The sequence below is a fragment of the Gymnoscopelus braueri genome (assembly GCF_963280865.1).
Source record: "Gymnoscopelus braueri genome assembly, chromosome: 10".
Classification (NCBI taxonomy): Eukaryota; Metazoa; Chordata; class Actinopteri; order Myctophiformes; family Myctophidae; genus Gymnoscopelus; species Gymnoscopelus braueri.
Window position 1 is genome coordinate 55003389 of NC_137611.1, and position 26773 is coordinate 55030161.

Below are 26773 nucleotides of genomic sequence, written 5' to 3' on the forward strand. Positions count from 1 at the left end.
ACTCCACAGTGGTGGACCGGTACTTTACGCCATTGGTTCTCAAAGTGGGGTCCGGGGACCCCCAGGGGTCCTTGAGGTGGTTCCAGGGGGTCGCCGGCAAAAGCAGTCAATGTAGCATCACAATCGTTTTGACCAACTTTATCCATTTATATGTTGGCTATTCAAAAAGAGCAGATCTACAAGCGCTGCGAGCTTGTAGATCTGCTATTTTTGAAGATTTTTGAATAATACCGAAAATGTTTGGAAACTTATAATGTAATAATAATAATTTTGAATTTCTTTAACATGAATCTTCTCCTCTGGGGGTCCCTGGCACAACACATTTCCAGATGGGGGTCCGCTGCCAAATATATATCAATTTGGGGGTCCTTGGCACGAAAAAGTTTGAGAACCACTGCTTTACTCTGCAGCACCTGAGCGCTACATGTGTCATTCTCAATACATTTATGCGTCTAGTTTGGGACAAAGCACTATTGAGTTACAGGTTTAATGTTTTTACAGTTAGCATTATTATTTTATCAAAAAAAAGACAAACCCATCAATTTATGGAATGAAAATTCCATAAATTGGTTTATAGGTTCGGGATCTGTAGTGCCCCCCCCCCCCCCCATCCAGTTATTACACTGGCCCGGGCGCAGTCCGAAGAAAGAGAAAAGAAGGAGACAAGAGAAAAAGCATAAAATAAAAGGTTGTTCCCCCCCACTCCAGACCGGGAACGCATCTGTGTGTCATGTTTACATTTCTTTGGCTATTCAAAAATAGCAGATCTACAAGCTCGTAGCGCGGCACCGAGTGCCGCGCTACGAGCTTGTAGATCTGCTATTTTTGAAAAAATAAATCGTGAAAATGTGTGCAAATCTTTGAATATATATACATTTTTAACAAATATTTGCTTTTGGGGGTCCCTGGAACAACATATTTGATACATATCATTTTGGGGGTCCTTGACATGAAAAAAGTCTGATAACCACTGATATAGCAACATAAGTAAAAAAAAATAAGAATTTAGAAGACATTTGTAGAATCCCCAGAAGCAAAGATCTGAGTAAAACATGTTTGCTTTAAAAATCTATATATTCAAAGATTTGCACAAATGTTTGAATGATTTTTCAAAAATTGCAGATCTATATACATAGAGCGGCACTCAGCTTGGGTTTAGAAAAGCCAAAGTATAAAATAATGGTTTAAGTGGTTACACAGATGCATTCCCGGTCTTAATGGGTTAAATGAATTGTCATTCAAATCAAATGTACAGTATTTTCATGATTTAAGTATCCTTGCATTAATGGAAGGATACTACCATTAATGCAAGGCTGGACCTTCTTCCACTCCTGAAATCACAAAACCGCTCAATTGAACGTTGGGGGGCGGGGCAGATTTAGCTGTTCAAACACCCATTTCCAAAATGTATATAACATATTTATTGTTTATGAGAATGCCAAATGATGACATAGGTACGTGTTTTCTTTTTTTTCACATCATTTAACATAATCTGCTGTCCTGTGTCTTTAATGTTACAGTTTACATTCCATTAGACCAGTGTTTCTCAACCTTTAGTGGATCAGGGCCCACTCAATTGGTGGTTTAATGATCAAACAATCGATTGTGTGTCCGGCTTGGAACTAACGTAGCATACTTACATTCCTATTCATCGGTATCACAATGAAAAGTCATTTTTTCCAACGTTAGAAAGAATAATTATTTTAATATTATATGTTTTTGCCAAATATTTGGGGGCCCAATATCCTCCCTGCCCACGAATGGGCCCCAACCTACAGGTTGAGAACCACTGCATTTAGAACACAAGAGTTCACAGCAACGCAGCAGCACAGCGTAACAAACTCACAGTTTAACTTTTGGTTTTATGCATCCATTTCGTGTCCAAGGTAACATATGGTATGTACAAGGAACAAGTCCTTTAAGCAGTGGTGGACAGTAACTTAGTACATTTACCTGAGTAATGAAGTACATTTTTGTGTTTTTGAGTTATGTTTTTTTGTTTGTTTTGGAAGCTTATGACTTTCACTCCTCTACATTTCAAAAAAAAATTATCTGACCCCACTATATTTCTAGGAAAGGTCCAAAACCCCCGGGAACCAAACATTCAAAATTGCATTACGAATTAACCACTTAAGCTAAAAAAAAATCAAACATTTCCAAATATCAATATAGCAGTGCATCGATATTAAAAAGAAAATGTACTTTGTAATTTGTCCTTTAGAATACTTGAGCATTTTTAAAAGCAAGTACTCCGGTACTTTAACTAAAAGTTTTGACTAAGCAACTTTCACTTTTAGTTGAGTAATATCTGACCAGGAGTATGTATAGTATCCTTTAACTCAAGTATTGGGGGTGAGACTTTGTCCACCACTGCCTTTCAGCTTATAACTTCAATGCGCTACCGCGCTGCTGCTTACGGAATATGAATCAGACATAACACTCCGAAAAACTATGCAGACGCTTAGGAAATCAATGGAAAAATCTAACTAAAACCAATTAAAAAAATAAAATAAAACAAATGTACATTAAGTTGAATGTTCAGCAGAGACAAAACCAAGAGGCAGAGATTTGTTTGGATACAGGTACATCTGTACATACATTTATATTGTGAATATAAAATGGCGACACGTGGGTATACCCCACTATATTATTTTATGTATATACCGTGTATATATATACTTGTATAATTTGTTTCGCAAACACTTTCACAACAGATGGCATTCTATAGAGTGAGTAAAACGCTCATGCCAAAAAACAAAACGTTCTATGCATGCAGTCTAGTGCTTCGTTTGTACTTCGTCGTACGCTATTTTCGGTGCGTGACACTGTCATACGACAAAGTAGAAATGAGACTTAAGAATATTTAGTGTTCAAATATAACAAAAAAAATGTTACTGCGCTCCCTGATTCTCTACTGTTGTCTTTACATTGAATTCCAGGCGGACATGATTGCGCCTTCAAACCTGTCGAAACCAGAATTAAACTCCTTAATGTGTCGTTTTCCAAAACTCGTTGAATTCCAGTGACAAAAAAAATGATAATAAAAATCGACATTCTTTTCTACATCCCTACAATGGTTTTCCCCCTGAGATCATCCATGCTGTCAGGAGCAATCCACTGCTGTCTGATCACGTTCCATGAATATCTGAGAGCTTTTCATTCCAGCTAAAAGTCATAGTGGGTAACCTTTTCAATTAAACAAAAGTTTATAAGAGGTCGGCCTCTCTGTGTGTGTGTGTGTGTGTGTGTGTGTGTGTGTGTGTGTGTGTGTGTGTGTGTGTGTGTGTGTGTGTGTGTGTGTGTGTGTGTGTGTGTGTGTGTGTGTGTGTGTGTGTGTGTGTGTGTGTGTGTGTGTGTGTGTGTGTGTGTGTGTGTGTGTGTGTGTGCGCGCGTGTGGACTCCACATCGCTGTAGGAGAGAATTCGAGCGCACCCTCCTGCCTCACCTCACTTCACCCACATTGTCAGGCGTGCTTGATTTAGTTCAACCCCGGCCCCAGATGGGTGGGGCTGCCCCCTTCTGTTGGTTGATTGGGAGAAAAGGACTAAAATAATAATAATAGGCTCTATGCACAGCAGCCATACAGTATTGGAAGGAAATTGGGCCTCTTCCTTTCTTCCTTCAAAGGTGTTACCAATGATTCTAATGAATGCTCTGTTCCATTTAGTGTAGCACAGTGGTTCTCAAACCTTTGAAATTCAAGGACTCCCATACTTTGAGAGTGTACAAATGGAACCAAATGGACCCGATTTGTACACTCTCAGAGTTACACACCCGTAACTCACCCGTAAGGGAACCATACTTTGAGACCCACTGGTGTAGCAGAGTGTTTCCAGTGAGTCAACATGCACAATATCAGCACCCTGACCTCTGTTTGACCAGAATGGAACAGAGCCTTCATTAGAATCATTGGTAACACCTGTGAAGGAAGTAAGAAGAGGCCCAAATTCTTTCCAATATGGCTGCTGTGCATAGAGCCTATTAGAACCCTTTTGTGGCCTGTCCCCTTGTGGTCCCGCCCCCAAATCACATGACACAGGAAGTGAAGGGAGATGAAAATCTAACCCTCCTTATGGATGCTGGACAAGCAGAGGAGGAAGGGGGTGAGGGCCAGTGGTGGACAGAAACTACAGATATTTACTTGAGTACTGCACTTATGTTTTTTTGAGTATCTGTACTTTACTTGAGCATTGTTTTTTTGGAAGCTTATGACTTTTACTTCACTACATTTCAAAGACAAATATTGCACTTTTGACTCTACATTTCAATATTATATAATACATGACCACTTAAGCTTTATTTAACAAATAGCCAAGCTTATACTGTAGATCAGCTAGTTTCACTATTTTTGAGGGAGACATTTCACAATTTCAATACAGCAATGCATTGATACAGTATTTTGTATACTTAAGCACCTTTAAAAGCAAGTACTCCAGTACTTCAACACGATTACATATTTGATTGAATAATATTTGACCAGGAGTATCTATACTTTGACTCAAGTATTACTGGAGCTGAGTACTTTGTCCACCACTGGTTGAGGGCAGTGGGCGTGAGAGGTCAGAGTTTGAGGGTTAAGGGTCAGGGGGGAGGGGCTTCTGTACAGGTGAGGGCGGGGGTGTGTAGGGGTCAGAGGTTAAGGGTCAGGGGTCACAGGGCTTCTATCCGGAGGCGTTGATGTAGAGCTGACTCTGCAGGACGTAGTCGATGACAGGCTGACTCAGGTAGTCAGTCACATGACCATCACCATGCTGGAGGGCCAGTCTGGAGGACAGAGGACAGAGGGGACAGGGGACAGAGGACAGAGGACAGAGGGGACAGAGGACAGAGGACAGAGGGGACAGAGAGGATGGACAGAGGGAACAGGAGACAGAGAGAACAGGAGACAGAGGGAACAGGGGACAGAGAGGACAGAGAAACAGGAGACAGTAGTAAATTGACTAAATTGATTTGAGTCATGACCATACCATAAGGTTAGCAAGGTTTCTGATTTTTAATAAGAAATATATGTTTTAAAAATAATGATAACGTTTCTATATACTATATATTGTTGCTGTTGGGCAGAAACCTCTTATCTTCATATTTAAACTTTTTGAATGCCCTACTTGATCATACTACAGTACTGCTCATTAGTTGAAGTGGGTCTGTGGTGTCTGTGATGAACTTGAACTCTCAAATGCTTTGAATTTGTGTGGGGAAACTGTAAGGCTTGTGAGCCCCACAGGGCATGTGTTTGTTGTAAAGCAGTGACTCTCAAACTATTTATCTCAAAACCCAAAAGAGAAATTAGACCAAGGCCGGGTCTCGGGACAAAACTAGTGATCATGCTTTACAGGTTATTATTCAGCACGTTGTGAGCATGTAGATCGGCTATTTTCACAATGTTTGCCTCTTTCTTACATAATATCTGACAATTTGGTAATAAGAAGGTCTTAAAAGTCCTTACATTGTCACTTTAGAAATGTGTAGATACCCTGTATACACTTATACTGTATGTTGGTTTATTGTGTTGCAATGTTGCATAAGCTGATCATCTGGGGTCCAACCAAAATAATTTGTGAGAATGCCTGGCTCAATGGCGAGCGGTATACCTGCTCTTGGTTGAACTGACGATGGACATGGGATGGTTCATGTCATCTTTCACTACGATGATGTTGTCCTGTAAGAGACACGGCACAACATAAACAACACGCAATATGAACAACACAACACAACACAACATGAACTGAACAAACCCATCACATTTACAGTTTTATGCTATTAATTAAGTTCAAAGCACAAGAATCATCAGTTCCACATAAGCTACAGTAGTGTAAGTGATTATTTCTTGTTAAAATAAGTGTTCAATAGCTCTATATTGTGATAGTAATCATTGCTATAGTGTTTGTTCAGTAACAGTGGTCTCCCTTTCTCTCCAGCTCTTTAGTAAACAAAATACATTTTCAAGTCAGGATACCAATTTCATCCAATCAGGAGAGAGAACTCATACAGGATAAACAAGTGAATGTGGAAGTAATTAAACCAGAAAATGAGCAGACAAAATTGGAACTGGAACACTATAAAATTGAAGCTGAAACATGGGTTCTCTCTCCTGATTGGCTGAAATGTATTTTCTGTTTAATGAAGAGACAGGGAGACCACAGTTAATTTTTGGGGTCCAATAATTTGATGACCAGTGGACCGGTAGCCAGCGGTTCCAGTAGGACACAAATGAGACTCTCTGTGTCTCCTACCGGAACCGCTGCCGGTCATCAAATTATTGGCTTAGGAATGCGACAAAACAAACAAGTCTCCATGGGGTGACTAATCGATAGGAAAAAAAAGTCATTTTGGGGGTGAACTATCCCTTTAAAGTAATTCCCATCTGCAGCTACAAATCATTCTAAAGATGAGTGTCACAGTATGTTACACAAATCATTTTAACACGCCCAATTGTAGGATTAGAGGGATTTAAGCCAGATTATCAGCAGTGTGATAAATGCTAAGTGGATTATAATAATCAACATGACAGTCTGATTATAGAGCCTCTCCGTAGGGTAGAACCACATGCTGTCATTTGATTTAATGCATGTCTTTTTTTTTTTTATAGTTTATAAACTGTTAACGGACCACCATGACACCATGCTTTCTACTACTGGAAAGTTATACATTCATTTCTGGTGAATTATGTATTTGCCTTGTGTTTGCGGAGGACAGAGGAATGGTTCATGATTCTGTCGGTGTCGGCTCCGTCACGAGGGACCACCACCATCCCGAAGTCCCCCACGATCACCTCCATCTGAAACCAAACGTTCACTTACATTAATGATAATAATAATAATAACAATAAACTTTATTTGTATAGCACCCATCAAGACCAATTTCACAAAGTGCTTAAGGGTGCAGTGACTGCAGTCACACCGAACTAGAATGTTATGAGGGCGGATTCTGCCAATGCTTTTAGTAAAAAAAAAACGCTCCATTCCCATTGAAAAGCATTGGCAGAATCCACCCTATAGGTAGAATTAAACTTCATTCACATGCCCTATGGCCGCGGTCACGCCGAAGTTTAATACAGAATCCGCCATCATAGGTAAAATTCCAGTGTGGTGTGACTGCGCCCTGACAGAACACTAACATAAAACAAACATTAAAACTAAGAGGGCTGGGGGTTAAAATCAGCTTTGTAAAGGTGAGTTTTCAGGAGGGATTTAAAACAGGGGCACAGACTCAGCAAGCCTGATCTCCTCGGGTAGAGCATTCCAAAGTGTCGGCGCTCTGATCGCGAAAGCACGGTTACCTTTAGTTTTTAAAGCGTCACTGACCAGCCGTGCTTTGTCTGAGGATCTCAGGCTCTGCGGGTTGGCTCATAAGGGATGAGTAAACCCGATATGTAGGAGGGGGGCAAGACCGGACCTGGCCTTGTGGGTAAGTAATACAATTTTAAAATCAATTCTAAAGGAAATGGGCCAGTGCCAGTGCAAAGAGGCTAGCATACTGTACAGTAGGTGTTATGTGGTCAATTTCTGGAGCCAGTTAACCCATTCAAACCAGGAAAGCATCTGTGTAATTTTAGATTGTAGCGTTGGCTATTCAAAAATAGCAGATATACAATACTGCTATTTTTGAACATTTTTGAAAAATCTTGAAAGTGTGAGAACTACTGATGTAGAAGACATTTGTAGAATCGCCCACAGGTCTTAACACATTCCATGCCAGACGTTAATCTCATAATGTACTCACCAGTGCCAACGTGTTATTGTTGTTTTTTTGTTTTTTTCACGTCGCCATAGATCTAGTTAAAATCCTTAAGATTGAGCCGTGCACTGTCTGTTTACATCCGCGAGATCTCACTGAATCTACCAGTGAAAACCACATGTCAAACGGAGCTCCATGATTGTAGTTAGAGCGGATTACGTTAAACAGTGATATGCAAGGAGAAAAAACTACAGGAAGAGAATTGAGTTTCAGTTTCGTCTGTAGAACGAGGGCCGACGTGATCGGCAAAACCGGATCCCAAATAATTCTGTTTCCGGTCTTCTAGCCTGCTGCAACCCTCCTGATTTTGTGTATAAAGGGGCGTGTGTATAGAGCCGGCGAGAGACGGCGCCTGATCCCATTGGTTCACCGATCTGTCCGTCAACCCCCGCCCCGTTAACACAACATTACGAGCGACGCCCACTGCACTCTGGTTGGTTGGGAAATGAAACACTTCCTCATACCCAGTACAGGCTATAGTTGGGCCAGGCTTTTATTTTTTAGCAAAACTAAGCAATAAAAGCCTGGAGATCGAGGCTACCGGTCTTCAAACCGGAACCGGAAATGGATCAAGAAATTCCGAAAGTGCACCTGGGGGGGGATCTACGCGAACCGGCGGTTCGCGTAGATCTACGCGATTGGCACGCTGCGGCTTTAAATAGGTTCGCGTAGATCTACGCGATTGGCATTCAATGTGTTAAAGGGATAGTTCACCCCCAAAAAAATATTTTCTATCGATTAGTCACCCAATGAAGAATTGAATTCATGGATATTTTAGTTTTTGTTGCATTCCCAAGCCATCACATTATTGGTTAGGAATGCGACAAAAACAAAACAATATCCAAGTCTCCATGGGGTGACTAATCGATAGAAAAAAAGTTATTTTGGGAGTGAACTATCCCTTTCATGGGTTAAGAGCTGAGTTGCAGCATTCTGAACCAACTGCCAACGGTGGATAGATGTTTTGGAGTTTACGTTGTAGTGGGTCATTGTTTTCTGAGATACATACCTAATATCTAACTGTTTTATGTACATAACATGAGAGATATACTGCTGTTGATGTGCATAACATGCATAAGGCAGACATTCGTTTCAAACGTGACGTTTTGTTTTGTTTTGTTATGTAGGGATTAATTTGTATTTACGTCGCTGTCCTTCCACAGTCCAGGGATACAGAAGGACTCCAGAAGGTCACTGCCACACAGGAGCAGGATGCGTAACTCTACACAACAAAGACACACAAACACACAAACAAACAAACAAACAACGTCAACATGGACTCCTCAAACAGCTTCAAATACAGCGTAACCCCGAAAACAGTTGTGTATGGCAATGGTTCTCAAACGTTTAAATTTTATGGACCCGCCACTTTGGTGTAAGGCGGTGGTGGAAAGTAACTAAGTACTGCACTTAAGTACAATTTTGAGGTATTTTTACTTTACTGGAGTATTTCCAATTTTCAGTACTTTTACTTATACTCCACTACATCTCAGGCAAATATTATACAATTATTTGAAAACTTTAGTTACTAGCTATATACTATTACAAAACACACATTTTCATACTATATACATTTCGGCCATTTGAAAATAGTCGATCTACAAGCTCACAATGCGTTGCGATGCAACACATGGTGCATGGGACCATTCTAACGTTATAGTGTGTCAATCACATCACAGGTTTGAGTCCCACATAGCACAGTACTGTCCTATCTGGGAATGCAGCTCCATAGAGACTGTATACTGGTATATTCTGATGAATACAGTTTGTGAATTGTTGGTAGATTAAACGACTCAACTCACCAATCTCCTCGTATCTCACAGCAGTTCCCAGGTTGGCGTTTTCATCTGACAGAAGAGGACAAACATCAGTCAGATTTAAAAATCATAAAGTTTAATAAATGTACATTTATAACAGTTTATAGTAACACAGTAATCAACCTCACACTATATTGTGTGTGCGTGTGCGTGTGCGTGTGTGTGTGTGCGTGTGTGTGCGTGTGCGTGTGCGTGTGTTTCCCACTCACCCACGAAGGTAAAGCGATCGATGTGAGGGCGAACGCAGCAGATCTTGCCCAGATTCTCCGTCACCTTCCCCCACAGTTTGACTGCACACACAAACACAGTGAGGTGGAGGTGAGTCACTGCACTAACAATACTGTAGACCAGTGGCTCTCAACCTGTGGGGGGTCCCCCAAAAGATTTTTGGCGGTTTCCTCAATCAACAGTAAACAAACCAACATACAGTAGTGTACAGGGTATCTGCACATTTCTAAAGTGACAATTTAAGGACTTCTAAGGCCTTTTAATACCTCTGAAATGACAATAATTAAATAAAACCATTACTGCGTCAAAAGTAATCAACAATTACTATAAAAAATGGTCAAACATTGGCCAAATTGTCAAATATTTCCGAAGAATGAAGCAAAACAAACAAAATCTGTGGAACTGAGTCAAACTAAACTCCTACAATTCCAAGTGCTTGTCAGGGTGGTGGGTCCCCAGTCAAATTTGATTATTTTGGGGGGTCCCCAATTCAAATACGTTTATTTTGGTAAAGGTTGAGAACCACTGCTGTATACTACTGTCTCTGCTTGCACAAGTTTAACAGGCTCATTATTAATTTCATTAGCTGCAGTTGTGTTGCTTACTAGCCTGCCATGTTTTGAAGCTGCTGCAGTTTTTATACCTGCACTGGAAAACAAAGTACAAAATCAGCCTAGTGATTCATGCCCGTTTAAACTTTAGACTTCCTACAGCAGATACAAAATCAAAAATAAGACATCTCTTCACACGTGACCGCTTTCTTTATAAAAGAACCTATCCAGCATCAAAAACCCCAAAATGACACATTTATGTCAGTGGTTTGAAAATGAATATGATGCTTTGTAAGATAGCGGATGATTTCACGTCTAGGCTGTGACGTGAAATGTGAAAAGGATTGACAAATAATATTCTGTATAGTCTAGATATTGAAACATTAGACCTTCCTGTTCCCAAAAGGATATACATTGTAAACGATACGCAGCATTTGGATATCGAACTCAGACACCGAGCAGAAAGCTGTGTGGAGGCTGAACACTTTGTTCTGTGAGAGAAGACAGGACGTATTTGACAGATATTGAATTGTGGAGGAGACAGAACAGGAAGGGTCCATTTACTAATGATGATACAGTCTCGCACACACACACACTCACACTCACACTCACACACACACACACACACACACACACACACACACACACACACACACACACACACAACAGCCGTCTTCTACAGTCACAATGTTCTTTTATCTTTTATTTAATGTAAGGCAGAGCTATTTTAAGATGGACACACTGACTGACCTGGAATGAACTGCTACTAGAGACACCGAATAGACCTGGTTGAACTAGTTAATAGATGTATTACTATACTAGTGAGGACATCAAAGTTTTAGGACTGCGATTTTAGTAATGCCAGGCTACGATTTTTCAAAAATAGCTGATCTACAAGCTCATAGATATGTTTCTCGCTATGAGCTTACAAGTATATCTGCTATTTTTGAATAGCCAAAGTACAAAATAATGGTTAAATAAAAAAATGAAATGGTTAAAATCTAAAATGACAGATGCTGCGGTCTTAATGGGTTAAATATTAATTTATGCATAATACGACAGCATTAATATTCGCTCACCGGGAGTGGGCTTGTGAATCATGTTGTTCTGGTTCTGGTAAATGGGCGGAGTCTCGTTCTGTGGCTGACCAATCACAGGAGTCGTTGATGGCGTGTTGACATTAGACAGGATGCAGCCAGTGACTCTCTGAGGAAAGCAAAAACGAAACAAAAAACAGATCAAATGAAGGATGATTGACAGCTTTTGTATCCATTTCACATGATGACTTCATAAACATGGTACATAAAAAACTAGAAAAAGTGCTCCTCGGAGCACAGGTCTCCGCCAGGTCAGATAGGTTATTGTGGGCCAGCAATGTTCGGAATTCGCCAATGGAATATGAAAAATTGGACGGAACCATCTTGATCACTTGACTATAGAGATAATGTGTACCGATTTGCATGATGTTTGAACAAAATGATATAAAGAAAAGTGTTGCAAAAATTGGCCTCCTAGTGGCGCTATAATAGGGAAATGTTAAAAGGGTGGCATTTGTTTCTCAACGTAGTGCAAATGTGCGTGCAAAGTTTCACCACAATCAGGCGCTGCGTTCATGATTTGCGGCATTTTGTTCAAAACGGGCCACTCCTGCAAACTTTAGATGTCAATCTTAGCCAATCAGGATGGAATATGAAAAATCGAACTGATCCGTCTTGATCACATGACTATAGAGATCATGCGTACCGATTTGCGTGAAATTTGAATAACATCTTTAGGCTTAATATCGAAAAATGGATTTACATAAGTCGGCCTCCTGGTGGCGCTATAAAAGGCATATGTGAAAAATGTAGGGCAAAGGTTTGTCCTTGGCCTCTAGAAAGTGTGCATACAAAGTTTTACACAGATCGGTGCAGTTATAGGTAAAAACACGAATCGGCCTGTTATAGCGCCACTATGAGGCTATTTTGAAAAAATTCAAGTGTCATTTCTTCCTCGACCTAATGGGAATGTGTGTGCAAAATTCCACGGAAATTGCATGCTGTGTTCATGATTTGAGGCATTTTGTTGAAAACAGAGCACTCCTGCAAACTTTGGAAGCCAATTTTAGCCAATCAGGATGGAATCTGAAAAATCTGAAAGACCAGTTTCGTTTAATGACTGTAGAGATACTGTGTACCGTTTTATGGGATTTTTCGACAAAATCTGTAGGAGTACTGTCAAAAAATGTGTTTTGCACAAATCGGCCTCCTGGTGGCGCTATAAAAGGCCCATGTGAAAACTTTGGGGCAGAGGTTCTGAATTGGAATCCAGGGAGTGTGTGTGCACAGTTTCGCTGCGATCAAGCCAACAGTGTCGGAGATTAGCTGTACACAGACAGAATGACGGACGGACGGACGGACGGACGGACGGACGGACGGACGGACGGACGGACGGACGGACGGACGGACGGACGGACGGACGGACGGACGGACGGACGGACGGACGGACGGACGGACGGACAAGGGGCAAAACATACTCTCTCGCCATGCCTTTCGGCCTGGAGGAGACAACAACTGATCACATTGATAATGGTCCCTGTTTCTATGGTTACAGCTGCATAGAATATTACAGGCTGGTGCTGTATAGAACTGGTGCTCTATAACTCTGAACCAGTTCAACTCTGAGATCAGTTAAAAGGAGGCGTAAAGTATTTTATGTTTAATAAGAGTTAAATAGCTCTATATTGTGATAGTAATCGTTGCTATAGAGTGTTTGTTCCGTAACAGGGGAACAAACCCGTCTCTCCAGCTCTTAAGGAAACAATACATTTCCAATTTCATCCAATCAGGAAAGAGATAACTCATACAGGATACAGGATAAAATCAATGAATGAATGAAAAAAATTAATTGAATAGAACACTGTAAACCTTTAGCTAAAACATGAGTACTCGTTTTTTTTATGAGCTAGAGTGAACACCCTATAGCAGTGATTACTATCACAATATAGAGCTTTAACCTTTTAACAATACTTTTTTTGTTTTAACCAAAAACTAATATTACACCACATTTAAAACTCTGTCAGTCAGTTAAACGTGTAGTTTACTAAAGGAACATATTATATTGTGCAGGTTGGTACAACATAACAACTTACACCAACAAGGACAGTATGTCTGTCTACTCTACCCAACACTAGTTCATATTTACGTCATAACATCCTGTAATGATGATGATAATGATGATGGATCGTACCTTCATCAGATCACGGTGGTGTTCCAGTACGCTGCAGGTTGTCTGCCATGTGTTCTGGTAGCTCTCCCATGGATCCACTCTGTAAACAAACATCAACACCATCGTTAGCCCAATGCTTCCTTTACGCTCTCACAACGCGTTGCATCGTGATGTGTTGTGAGCCGGTAGATCTGCTGTTTATGGGTCTTCATATCCTGCTCTAGATGGCTTGGTGTTATTTGGCCATGGCGTTAAAACAGGGGTGGGCAACTTTGATGATGGAGAGGGCCACTCACTCCAGAGGCCCACATTGCATATACTGTCTCGCCGTATAGAATGGCGAACTTTTTTCGCCATTCTATGTCACACAAAAGTAGCAGAAATCTGATCTACAAGCAGAAAACCGATCTACAAGCTCAAGTCGTTTTGAGCTTGTAGATCTGCTATTTTTGCTATTTTTTTATTGGAATCCAGATTTCTTTTGTGCTATTTTTGAATTGGAATCCTGAAAAGTAACATTTATATTTTATTTCAAATGCATTTAGTTATACTTATGTTAACTTCATGAACTTTAACACAAATAAATTGGACATAAAAAAGACAATAGAATTTTAATACTAGTCATTAAGCTACTAATATAGACTATAATATAGTAATTAAAGCGGGTCATGTTTGCATGTTTGGAATTGTAATAGCTGAAATCAATAATATATCAGTAATTCGATATTAACCTGCGGGCTGCATTAAGTGAAGGTGGGGGGCGCATGTGGCCCCCGGGCTGCTAGTTGCCCGTGTATGCGTTAAAAGGTCAAAACCTGCCTCATGTTCAGTTTAGAAACGAGGGGGTTGCGTCTGGGGCTACGTCCTAACTTAGTAGCCCCAGTGCTATTTTGCTATCGTGCAACAGAGGCGCAACGGCGGCTTCGTGTATAAGACGAGGTTAAGGGGTCGTCTTATTCGCAAAGTGTAAAGTCTGTGGATACGATATCAGTGTTCTACTTCTAATTGCGCAATAACACACCACACTTTAAGATGAACCAGACCTCTAGGAGCAAAGTCAGCGCACGGTGCTGTGAATCTTACGTTTTTGCGTTTCGCGCTGTGGGGGAAGATATCATTTGCGTTGTTGAACGGCAGCGATATGAGGTTAAATAGGAGACAGCTCGAGGTGGATGATAGGGCCCTGAATGCTCATTTAGGAACTTAATGCCAGACTTAATTTGGTCTTTGTTTTGTGGTGCTTTATGGCTGTATTGGTTTATTACTGTTGGAAGCTGCCTGGTCAATAATTATGGATTATTGCAGCATTTTTGCTGGCAACACATCAAAGACCTGTAGGAAAATAACTGAGTCGTTATTATCATCATTCATCATATCATCATCATCGATCATCATCTATCATTGACAGTTAATTGCCTGACTGCCTTGCTTTTATTGTCATACTGTATAACCTAATCAACTAAATTAAATAACAGCTAATAGTAACAGCTACAGACTTTATGTATTTGACAGGTCCACAGCCACACTTTAGCTGGGTTTACATTGTTGTACAGTAAATATTAGGTCCTGTAAATATACTACATATCGTCTCCGTCGGGTGGAAACCTCATACAGTATGTCCAAAACTGTTACTCTTCAGGATTCAAATTGAGGAGGAGATCTCTGATGGTTAAGTCAAAGACTTAACCATCTGGAACTTGCAAAAAAATGTAGCTCTTTATTTCGACGTTTCGGTCGTTAGACCTTCATCACATTTTAAAGGCTACACCTCCAAAGTGAAGGTCATCGGACATGCAAACCGTGTCGCTTCGCGCCATGTTTTGAGTTTGTAGATCTGCTATTTTTGTGAGACACATGTAGTATGATCAAGTAGGGTGTTAATTTACGAAAACACACAAAAAGTTAAAATATGCAGGACATAAGAGGTTTCTGCCTGACAGCAACGAATACAGTATACTGACCATTATACTTAACATTATACTGTACCAAACATACTTTGATCAGGATAGGAGATACATTTGCTGCAGGGCAACCTAAACATTCCTCCAGTCAGAAATGAGATGCAACAGGTTTAATAAAAGCAAACTCTCTTCTTCAGTAAACGCAGTGGTGGAAAAAGTACTCAAATTTTTCACTTAAGTAAAATTATCAATACTGCAAGTAAAGGTTTGTAATTCAAAATTTACTTGAGTAAAACTACAAAAGTATTGGTATAAAAATGTACTTAAAGTACCAAAAGTAGAAAGTACTCATTGTGCAGAATGTATCAAATGTATAAAAATCAGCTGAAAATATTTTCAAATGGCCGAAATGTATACGAAGCTAAAGTGGTTAATGTATGTTTTGTAATAATAATCAAAATCTATAAAGTAACTAAAGTTGTCAAATAATTGTAGTAGAGTAAAAGTACAACATTTCACTCTAAAAAGTAAAAATACCTCAACACTTACTTGAGTAAATGTACTTGGTTACTTTACACCACTGAGCTCACGTAAAAGACAACATTAAAGACTGAGTGAAAGTGGAATCAAATGAACCAGACCTGATCCAGTCAGACGATTGGACAGCCAGCTGACACATGGTGAGACGATGTCTGCTGTTCACCAGACCCTGAAACAACACACAAGAAAAACTAACTAACTGACACACCTCAGGGCTCTATAGCGATTACTTTTTTGTTTTCGATCTACAGTAAATATCTTCACAGAAAATAGCCGATCGACAAGCTCACAAGGCGTCACAGCGGCTATTTTCTCGAAAGGTTTTCCCAGAATGAGGATGCTGGAAATAATGAATTAATACCTGGCAATGAATGTGTTAATACATCCTACAACAAACTAACTGATGAACATCCAGAACACGTTCAACAAATCAATAGAACTTTAACTCGGGATTAAAGCTACAATCTGTTATGTCCGTTGTTTCCCTCTCCTGTCGGACAGAGGTAACTGCAACAACGATGTCCGACATACAATTAACATGGCAACGCATAGTTCCCACATCCGGTACACTGTCTGCTTTAAATAACTTTATTGACATTGGACATGGCTGGTAAGGCTGTCACGATTATGACATTTTACTTGACAATTAATCATCGCTCAAATAATTGCGATTAGCGGTTTAATTGCGTTTCTGTTGTTGAACATAAAAATGTAATTTCTGTAAATGAATAAACTAATATACAAATAAACATACATAATTGAATAACTTTATAAAAACATGAATTGTTGAAATAGCCGATCTACAAGCTCAAATCGTGTCACGTGTTTTGAGCTTGTAGATCTGCCATTTCCACTATTTTTGAAAATGTTAAAAAAAAAATGTAACATGGAAATGATTATTATGCACAAAATAATTGTGATTATCTCAATGAATTGCAATTATGGTGAATATGTAATAATTGTGACAGGCCTATGGACATGACTGGTATACTGGTGGGTATGGCTGACATACTGGTGGCTCATGATAGCTGGCAAATAAAAAGAACGGAAGGATGATGTTTGTCATGGTTCTTCATGGAAATAATCCATGAAATCCAATGAAAGTGGAACAGCAGTGTGTTACTGTACTGTATCTACTGTATCATTTATTATTCATAAACTCCCATCTTCTACACAGGCAGCAAAAGTAGGACAGGAATCCCATTAAGTCCAGCAGGCAGAGAACAAGGCGAGAACACAGCTGCAGTGCAACGCAACGATGCTGTGCTTCAACAATGCCTGGGTTATACTTTGTCGTACAAACGGTGTCATGCGCCAAGTTGTGAGCTTGTAGATCTGCAAATCTTTGGCCCACGACGCTGGCGTATCACAAATATAAATTAAACATAAGGGGGGGCAGTTCAATAATTACAAAACATATTGAGGCTCTTAGGATGGATTAATAGATAGATGGGTGATCGTTGTATCGTACAAGAGCGTCATGCAAAAGGCGCGAGAATAGCAGATCTACAAGCTCACAATGCAGCACAGTGCGGTGCGTTGTGAGCTTTTAGATCTGATATTTTCACTATTTTGGGGAGAGAAACATGTATCCATTACAACCCCGGTTCTTTTTTTCCATTTCATGAAAAGTAAGTTAACGGTTTTGAACATACAAGGTTTCCACCGAACAGCTATGAGATGTATTTACAAAGTGAGTTACCATCACCAGCTCTCATGTCACTATCACCCGTTTCACTTGGTAAATAAATCTATTTCAGTTAGATAACTCACGAACAGATTGAGAACATTAATAGCTTAAGAACATTTTGTTAGCCTCATAGTATAATTGCCTATAAGTCACTTTTCGATCAAATTGACATTTTCTCTTCTCTACTCTCCTAACAATGCTGCACCATTGTGCCTTATTGCCGATGTCCTAAGCCAATCAGAATGCTTGTTACATTCCAAAATCACTTTCTGCCTAAGTCAAAGAGATGACTGAGGCAGAAAGTGATTTTTTAATGCAACAAGCATTTTGATAGGCTGAGGACATGGGCAATAAGGCAGGGTGAAGCAGCAGTGTTAGGAGAGTAGAGTTAGTAAATAAAGGCAGATAAAATATGACTTAGGAAATGACGAAAAAACACTTTTTGCCTAGGTCATCTCTTTGACTTAGGCAGATAGTGTTTTTTCGTCTTTTCCGCAAACCTTAAAATATGACTATGGCAATTATGCTATGAGGCTAACAATTTTTTATTTATAAAATGTAAATACAATTGTGAATATTATATTTGATGGTGGCGTTAAGGCTCTGCTATTCATTACTCCTTGCTCAGCACATATTGTAAGACAACCATTTAAGAGCAGGGAGATATATACATCTATAACAAACCCCCCCAGGGGAAAACAGAGCCCTTAGAGAAAGCAGAGAGGTAGGGTGGTGCTGGAGCAAACAAAGTGCATACAACATTCAGTGGCATTGACAGCAAGAGGAAGTAAGATGAATCAGGTGAGCTTAAAGGGATTTTTCACTTTCAAACATGTTTGGGATCATTTTAACGTCTACTCAGGTGAGCACCCCAGACAGTTTTTAAGTTGCTTGATTTAGATATTTGATATTAATTTTATCAGACCCTTCCTATACAAACCCATTGTAACTTCAAACTCCATTTTAACCATGATAGATTCATCGAAAACAACCATCCTTGGTTCTGGAGACTGATATTTTGTTCTTCTAATATGTGAGCATTTTCCAAAAAAAAGAAAGAAAAAACTATCTGGGGTGCTCACAAAAGCCAGAGTAGACATTTAAATGACCCCAACATGTTTGAAAGTAAAATATCCCTTTAAATGGACCGCCAATTTGGTCAGCTGCTTGACACGTCACATACAGTACATAGGCATGTACTATGAGACATGTCATCAGGCATCGCCCACATAGAGTTGCACATGCGTGTAAACCTCTCGAGTTTATCTGCCTGAACTAGCTCACAGTAGGGCTGTGAATAGTCTGCTATCTCACGAATCGATTCGATTCCGATTCTTGGGGTCACGATTCCGATTTTTATCGATTTTTTCAAAACAAACAATTTTCGATTCAAAACGATTCTCGATTCAAAACGATTCTTGATTCAAAACATAGGATTTCAGGATCTACTCCAATCTGTGGTCATGAGAACAGAGTACATTTATGTAGCTTTTATAATTGTAAAGGTTTTATCAACTGATAATAATGTAAACACACGAAGGTAAATCCAAGATATATATATATATATATTTATTTTTTTGAAAATCGATTAAAAAAAAATTAGAATCGATTCTGAATCGTCCAACAGTAGAATCGCGATTCGTATTCGAATCGATTTTTTCCGACACCCCTAGCTCACAGGCTACGCATAATTTTTGCATCATTAAGATCCTCAATATTTCTTGTCAGTGTGCGTCTGTGTGAGCCTTTTCTGTCTCTTCTGGACTGTAAGCTGGTCTCTATCTTTGGTATGTCTTGAGTCTAGAGCACAAGCTTTTCTATTTTATTATATGAGCACTTCCGTCTACAGCCTTTCTCTTCATGGACAGTTGCTTGCATGCTGAAATAGAGGCCATTGTTTGTGAATACAAAATATTGAATAAAAAGATTTAAATCTTGTTTGAAATGACCAAACCTGCCTACCAAGGATGCCACTGTTGTGGTAGTCAACTGTCCACAGCCTTTCTCTGAGACACAGAGTGAGTAGAAAGAAATGGTACCATCTTAAAATGAACATTAGTGAGGACCAATTGTACGATGATAAGTTGAAAATGGGTGAAGTGCTCCTTTAACATTAAAATGATAACACAGAAACATGTGCTGTGTGCACAGGCAACCTGTTTACATCATCTGGTGTAGGATAAAATTACATGTGAAGTGTAAAAGCATGCATATGACATGTTGGACATACTGTAGTGTGTGTTGTTGTCCTGACCACCCTTTTGGAGCGTGTTGGTGTTGATCCAATCAGGATAGAGAACCCCACAAAGCACATTCACCAGCTCACAGAGAATTGAATTCCCCCAAAACAAAACGATCCATTTAATATCTCTCTTTTCTTCTGTATATTTTTGCATTTGTTCTGAGTACGTTTTATGTTTCATATCATTGCTTTTGGGCAGAAATCTTATTTTTCAGGAAATGGAGAAAAGAACCTGTGTTCCAATGGATCCAATGTAGTTATTATTTAGTCACAAGCTCTTGTTGATACTTTTCATTGGTTCAATATTTTTAGAACCCAGACACACTTGACCACTTTCACTTTTCACTTTACTAATGTATCAACATTAGTGGAAAAAGCTATCTACAAGCTCACAATGTATTGCGATGCGTTGTGAGCTTGTAGATCTGCGTGCATGGTGTTCAGTAGTTACTTACAGGTTTGCCGTAGGAGTCGTGCACAGGTGAGATAATTCCACCAATCACAATGAAGCGGCCTGTTTTGTGCAGGTGCTCTCTGGCTTTCTCTGTAAACACACAGAAACAGACATGAACAGATATTAATAGACATTATCAGACATAGACATAGACATACTGTAAACACACATATTGATAATGTTTCAATTCAAACTACACAGCTTACAACATGATACTATTTCAGTATCATGGTCAGTATCGTGGTCAGTATCATGGTCAGTATCATGTCAGTATCATGATCAGTATCATGGTCAGTATCATGGTCAGCATCATGGTCAGTATCATGTTCAGTATCATGTCAGCATCATGGTCAGTATCATGTTCAGTATCATGTTCAGTATCATGTTCAGTTTCATGTCAGTATCATGGTCAGCATCATGTTCAGTTTCATGTTCAGTTTCATGTCAGTATCATGGTCAGTATCATGTCAGTATCATGGTCAGTATCATGGTCAGTATCATGGTCAGTATCATGGTCAGTATCATGGTATGTATCATGACAGTATTATGGTCAATACTCAATATCATGTCAGTATCATTGTCAGTATCATGTCAGTATTAGGATCAATATCATGTCAGTATCATGGTCAATATCATGGTCAGTATCATGTCCGTATTATGGTCAGTATCATGGTCAGTATCATGGTCAGTATCATGGTCAGTATCATGGTCAGTATCATGTCAGTATCACGGTCAGTATCATGGTCAGTATCATGGTCAGTATCATGGTCAGTAACATGTCAGTATCAGTATCATGCTGCATCGTGATAAGTTGTGAGCTTGTAGATCAGCTATATTCAAATAGCTGATGTATAGGGCTGTGTTAAACTCATTTGATGCTGCTGTATATTACCCCCTTCAAGGACCCCTGAGAACTTTGAGAACAACTGCAATACAGGATATTTGGGTGATTTTGGGTCAGGAACACCCCTCCCGGCTATCAGGAGGGCCGGTCCCTGTGCTAGCCTGATAGGGAGTGATTTATCTGGCGAGATTATCATGTAGTGTGAGCGCTTCAAAGATCCAATCTTATACCTCCCAACGGGGCCGTTCTGATACTTATCAAATATGTTTGATATTTAACTGGATGATTACTTCTGGCTTGGATCAATGGAACTAACGTAGTATAGCTTGAGCCCAGCATACAAAGTAATAGGGTGACAGAAAAGAACATGGTGTTCATTGAGTTCAATGGAGAAGTGGCGCAATGTTCTATTCAGTCCCTCGTGCTTAAGCTCCTGTTTATCGGCATCAGAGGTTTTAGAGAACATTTTAATGTCATATTATCATTAAAATAGTAGTGTTTTGCCAATAATGTGGGGGCCCACTTGCAATATCCACACGGCCCCGGCCCACAGGTTGAGAACCACTGTGTTGGACAGCTGAGACTTAATTGACATGTCCTCTCTCCCTAGGTGTAGTCTAATGTAATCAGATACACCCACATCATTACATGAAATGTAATCACATTACTTCCTCAAATGTATACTTTCCCTGTGCTGTCTGTCATTATGTGTCTCATGTGACTCATGCGACAAGATGGAAATGAAAATTGAGAGAGAGAAAGAGAGCGAGAGAGAGAGAGAGAGAGAGAGAGAGAGAGGTGGTTGTAAAATCAGGTCATACATGCAGGTTTTCCTTGTGCTGTTGAAGGTTTTCGTTAATATGTATTGTACAGTACACAGATGTAACATGATGCAGACATTAAATGTTTCTATGTTGATGTGTGATTCAGTCTACTGTGTTACATGGTTAAATGTTGCTATGTTGATGTGTGATTCAGTCTACTGTGTTACATGGTTAAATGTTTCTATGTTGATGTGTGATTCAGTCTACTGTGTTACATGGTTAAATGTTTCTATGTTGATGTGTGATTCAGTCTACTGTGTTACATGGTTAAATGTTGCTATGTTGATGTGTGATTCAGTCTACTGTGTTACATGGTTAAATGTTTCTATGTTGATGTGTGATTCAGTCTACTGTGTTACATGGTTAAATGTTTCTATGTTGATGTGTGATTCAGTCTACTGTGTTACATGGTTAAATGTTGCTATGTTGATGTGTGATTCAGTATACTGTGTTACATGGTTAAATGTTTCTATGATGTGTGATTCAGTCTACTGTGTTACACGGTTACATGTTTCTATATTGATGTGTGATTCAGCCTCCTGTGTTACATGGTTAAATGTTGCTATGTTGATGTGTGATTCAGTATACTGTGTTACATGGTTAAATGTTTCTATGATGTGTGATTCAGTCTACTGTGTTACACGGTTACATGTTTCTATATTGATGTGTGATTCAGCCTCCTGTGTTACATGGTTAAATGTTTCTATGTTGATGTGTGATTCAGTCTACTGTGTTACATGGTTAAATGTTGCTATGTTGATGTGTGATTCAGTCTACTGTGTTACATGGTTAAATGTTTCTATGTTGATGTGTGATTCAGTCTACTGTGTTACATGGTTAAATGTTTCTATGTTGATGTGTGATTCAGTCTACTGTGTTACATGGTTAAATGTTGCTATGTTGATGTGTGATTCAGTCTACTGTGTTACATGGTTAAATGTTTCTATGTTGATGTGTGATTCAGTCTACTGTTTTACATGGTTAAATGTTTCTATGTTGATGTGTGATTCAGTCTACTGTGTTACATGGTTAAATGTTGCTATGTTGATGTGTGATTCAGTATACTGTGTTACATGGTTAAATGTTTCTATGATGTGTGATTCAGTCTACTGTGTTACACGGTTACATGTTTCTATATTGATGTGTGATTCAGCCTCCTGTGTTACATGGTTAAATGTTTCTATGTTGATGTGTGATTCAGACTCCTGTGTTACATGGTTAAATGTTTCTATGTTGATGTGTGATTCAGCCTCCTGTGTTACATGGTTAAATGTTTCTATGTTGATGTGTGATTCAGCCTCCTGTGTTACATGGTTAAATGTTTCTATGTTGATGTGTGATACAGCCTCCTGTGTTACATGGTTAAATGTTTCTATGTTGGTGTGATTCAGTCTACTGTGTTACATGGTTAAATGTTTCTATATTGATGTGTGATTCAGTCTACTGTGTTACATGGTTAAATGTTTCTCTATGTTGATGAATGAGACAGTCTCCTGGGTTAAAAGAATACAAGATGTACACACAGTGTGACGGACGCAGCCAGAACTGAACACACAGATTCAGTTTCAGTTGACATCATCACCTACTGTCATCAACAAACACACTGACACCCCTGCAATATGTACACTATTTACCAACACTGTACTGTATAGAACACTGTGTCTGCATGTATGTATGCATGTGTGTGTGTGTGTGTGTGTGTGTGTGTGTGTGTGTGTGTGTGTGTGTGTGTGTGTGTGTGTGTGTGTGTGTGTGTGTGTGTGTGTGTGTGTGTGTGTGTGTGTGTGTGTGTGTGTGTGTGTGTGTTCTACCTACCTATCCATACATGCATGAATCCATATATCCATATATCCATATATCCATGCATCCATGCATCCATACATACATACAGTTCACACATATGATTAATCTATACATTCTGGCTCAACTCCAATAAGCGTCTGGATTTAAATCATGTCCAAATATTCAGAACATTTCAGTATGTACTGTATGATCAACACATTCTCACCATCAAACGGGTGACGGCTAGGGACTGGATTGACCCTACGACAACATTTGACGTTTCGAGGGGACCCACGACGCCGCATGCTGATGGGGGACACGATGATTTACGATTCTGTCTCCATGGGTACGCAACTCAAACAGCGCCGAGTTGGCTGAAGCGGACTTCGCAACCTTCGGCACGGCGACCTCTCGTGGCTGTGGCTCAAGTCCGCTTCAGACGGAGGGAATCCGTCGTTCTAACAGGTTTTTAGCGGAGTCGTCACCCTCTCTACACCTTGGGTTTGAGCACTTCTTGGGCACTTCTGCATTCCAGTGATATGGAATCATCTGGTATCACCAGATAAATTCATTCATTCGGTGTGGGCGGGGTTATCAGGACGTTGTAAGATGACGTGACGGGGGTACCTGTCACGTCAAATGTTGTCGTTTGGACAGATGTTGCCCCATGCTGTCCGTCACTACTGCCTGAGAGTGAGAGTGTGTTGGTATGATGGAGAAAGGTGAGGTTTGAGCCTTCCAGACTCTAATGACACACATTCACATGTCTCTGAATTCACAGATTTAAACAATAATGAATCCCATATTGAGGTGGCTTTGCTAGGCCTTCGTATTGTTGCTCATAATTCACATTATACCTCGAGCTCTAGCTTAAAGTTGTGTGTATTACAAATAAAAACAGAATCAAGCAGCCAACATGAGGTCTTGTTTGTCATCCCTGAATGACGCATGCTGTTATCACCAGTCCCTGAACAAGCCTCAACCCATCCTGCTACAGTTTCATATTTCAACACCTCACCAGCCCAAAAGTGAATCAATTCTCATTACTGGATATTAATTATATATTTTCACCCTCCGCAACACACACACACACACACACACACACACACACACACACACACACACACACACACACACACACACACACACACACACACTGCACATTACAAGGCCTTTCTTGTGCAGACATAACATTATCTAACATCCTCCTCTTAAACACATTCATATTCATCTGCAGATCTTTCTAGCAGGTTCTGGGTGGGTTGGAGGTACAGTACAGTACAGTACAGTACAGTACAGTACAGTACAGTACAGTATACTGTACAGATTGAACAAAAACAATAATTCCCAGATTATTAATTTTCAACAGAGAATTATGTATACATTCTGACACATTTTCCAGCATCGTCAGAGCCGTCGCCCATTTCAGCACCACTCCCCCTGGAGAGCGACACACATCCCTTAATAATAATAACAATAATAATAACCTATTAATAATTATAATATTAATATAAATAAAACACTGTGGGATCTATTGAGGTTCAGAAACGGACTTGTGTTGTGATCCACACAGCAGCACACACAGTAACACATTATTACAGTATTCTATGGGAAAATACACGACATTAAAAGCCTGTATGACGTTTATAACTCGTTGCACGACGGTGTGGCCCCTAAAAATAAATAGCAGACCTACAAGATCACAACGCGTTGCGGACGCGACGCATTGTGATCTTGTAGATCTGCTATTTTTAACATTTATTTTATAATATATTTTATAATATTATTATAGCCTATATATTTTGTATACATCATTATAAAAGTATTATATATAACAATAATTGTATTATTTACAAAATTATTGCCACTGAATTATAAAATATATAATTTTTTATCATATATTTTACATTGAGGTGATTTTATAATAAAGAATGGAGAATATCTCGATCTTTCTTACCGAACATGTGGAGGTGTCCTTTAGTGATGGGGTTGAAGCTGCCGCAGGACAGCAGGATAACGTGCGTTTTGTTGCTTTCTGTCATGATGGCTGGAGGAGTTAAAACCCGTTATAGCTGTTAGGTTTGGTGTTGTTCTTTCGTTACGGTGTAGATATGGAAGCACGCAGGCAGGCAGCCTCCACCCAGGATGCGGTATACTGAACAGTAGAGGTGGCGTTGCCAGATTGTGCGAGAGAAATAAGCGACCGTGGTCTATGAAAACAAGCCCACATTAGCCCTGGTCTAGCTGTAGAATACGACTCTCGTAGACGTATTTATGATTCTGACGTTTTCAATCTACGAGAGTTGTAGGGTTCACCCCCCATGGACACAGGGACTTTCTGCACTATGCCCCGTAGACACTCCAAACATGTACAAATTGAAAATAAATGTGCTTACCCCCACGCCCCAAATGTTAACTATCGCTACGGGGTAGTAGTTTAATGTAATAATCCATATCTTTCAATAAAGAAGTGTTTTAATGCCGTCTGTGGCCGAACGCCATTTTTTCACTCTCGTTTACTTCCTGTTTACATTGAGTGTAATTCCGGGGTGCACCAGATGGGCGTGTCACTACCGCCCATTGGGAACTTCCGACAGAATCGGCCACCAACGGCATTAAAACACTTTTTTATTGAAAGATATGGATTATTACATTAAACTACTACCCCGTAGCGAGAGTTAACATTTGGGGCGTGGGGGTAAGCACCTTTATTTTCAATTTGTACATGTTTGGAGTGTCTACGCGGCGTAGTTCCCACCCTGGAGAATACAATTTAAACAGCACAGAAATGCTTTTGTTTTGGAGAGTAGCGAAGGAGTTTAGTTTCTTTTTTAATAAAGTTGGAGACCTCTCACTGATGTGAGGAAAAACAAATAGTGAAAATGTAGGAATATTTTCAAATCCACAAAATCTTGTATGGAGGGGGTCTCTGGCATAAAAACAATTCAGAAGGTTG

At 39.7% G+C, this 26773-nt stretch overlaps 2 protein-coding genes across 2 annotated transcripts in view; one reads left to right on the plus strand and one right to left on the minus strand.

The window, feature by feature from the left end:
• Positions 1-26773, plus strand: part of lamc1 (laminin, gamma 1) — a 327165-nt gene that overhangs the window by 102714 nt on the left and 197678 nt on the right. The gene's annotated exons all lie outside the window — the stretch shown is intronic.
• On the minus strand, positions 4468-25914 carry nmnat2 (nicotinamide nucleotide adenylyltransferase 2). Its single transcript, XM_080440552.1, has 11 exons — positions 25775-25914; positions 20369-20457; positions 16083-16150; positions 13562-13640; positions 11413-11539; positions 9764-9844; positions 9540-9584; positions 8883-8959; positions 6677-6778; positions 5592-5659; positions 4468-4764 (listed from the first exon to the last, which is right to left on the minus strand). The coding sequence occupies exons 1-11, from the start codon at positions 25857-25859 to the stop codon at positions 4662-4664; spliced, it is 924 nt and encodes a 307-aa protein (XP_080296678.1). The 5' UTR covers positions 25860-25914; the 3' UTR covers positions 4468-4661.

Excerpts from the sequence above, each read along its gene's own strand:
- nmnat2 (XM_080440552.1), bottom strand. The coding sequence starts at position 25,859 with ATGACAGAAAGCAACAAAACGCACGTTATCCTGCTGTCCTGCGGCAGC. Across the intron at positions 9,845-11,412 it reads GATTCACAAGCCCACTCCCG|TCAAACTGTGGGGGAAGGTG; the intron begins GTGAGCGAATAT and ends TTGTGTGTGCAG. Across the intron at positions 4,765-5,591 it reads GTCAGTTCAACCAAGAGCAG|ACTGGCCCTCCAGCATGGTG; the intron begins GTATACCGCTCG and ends TCTGTCCTCCAG.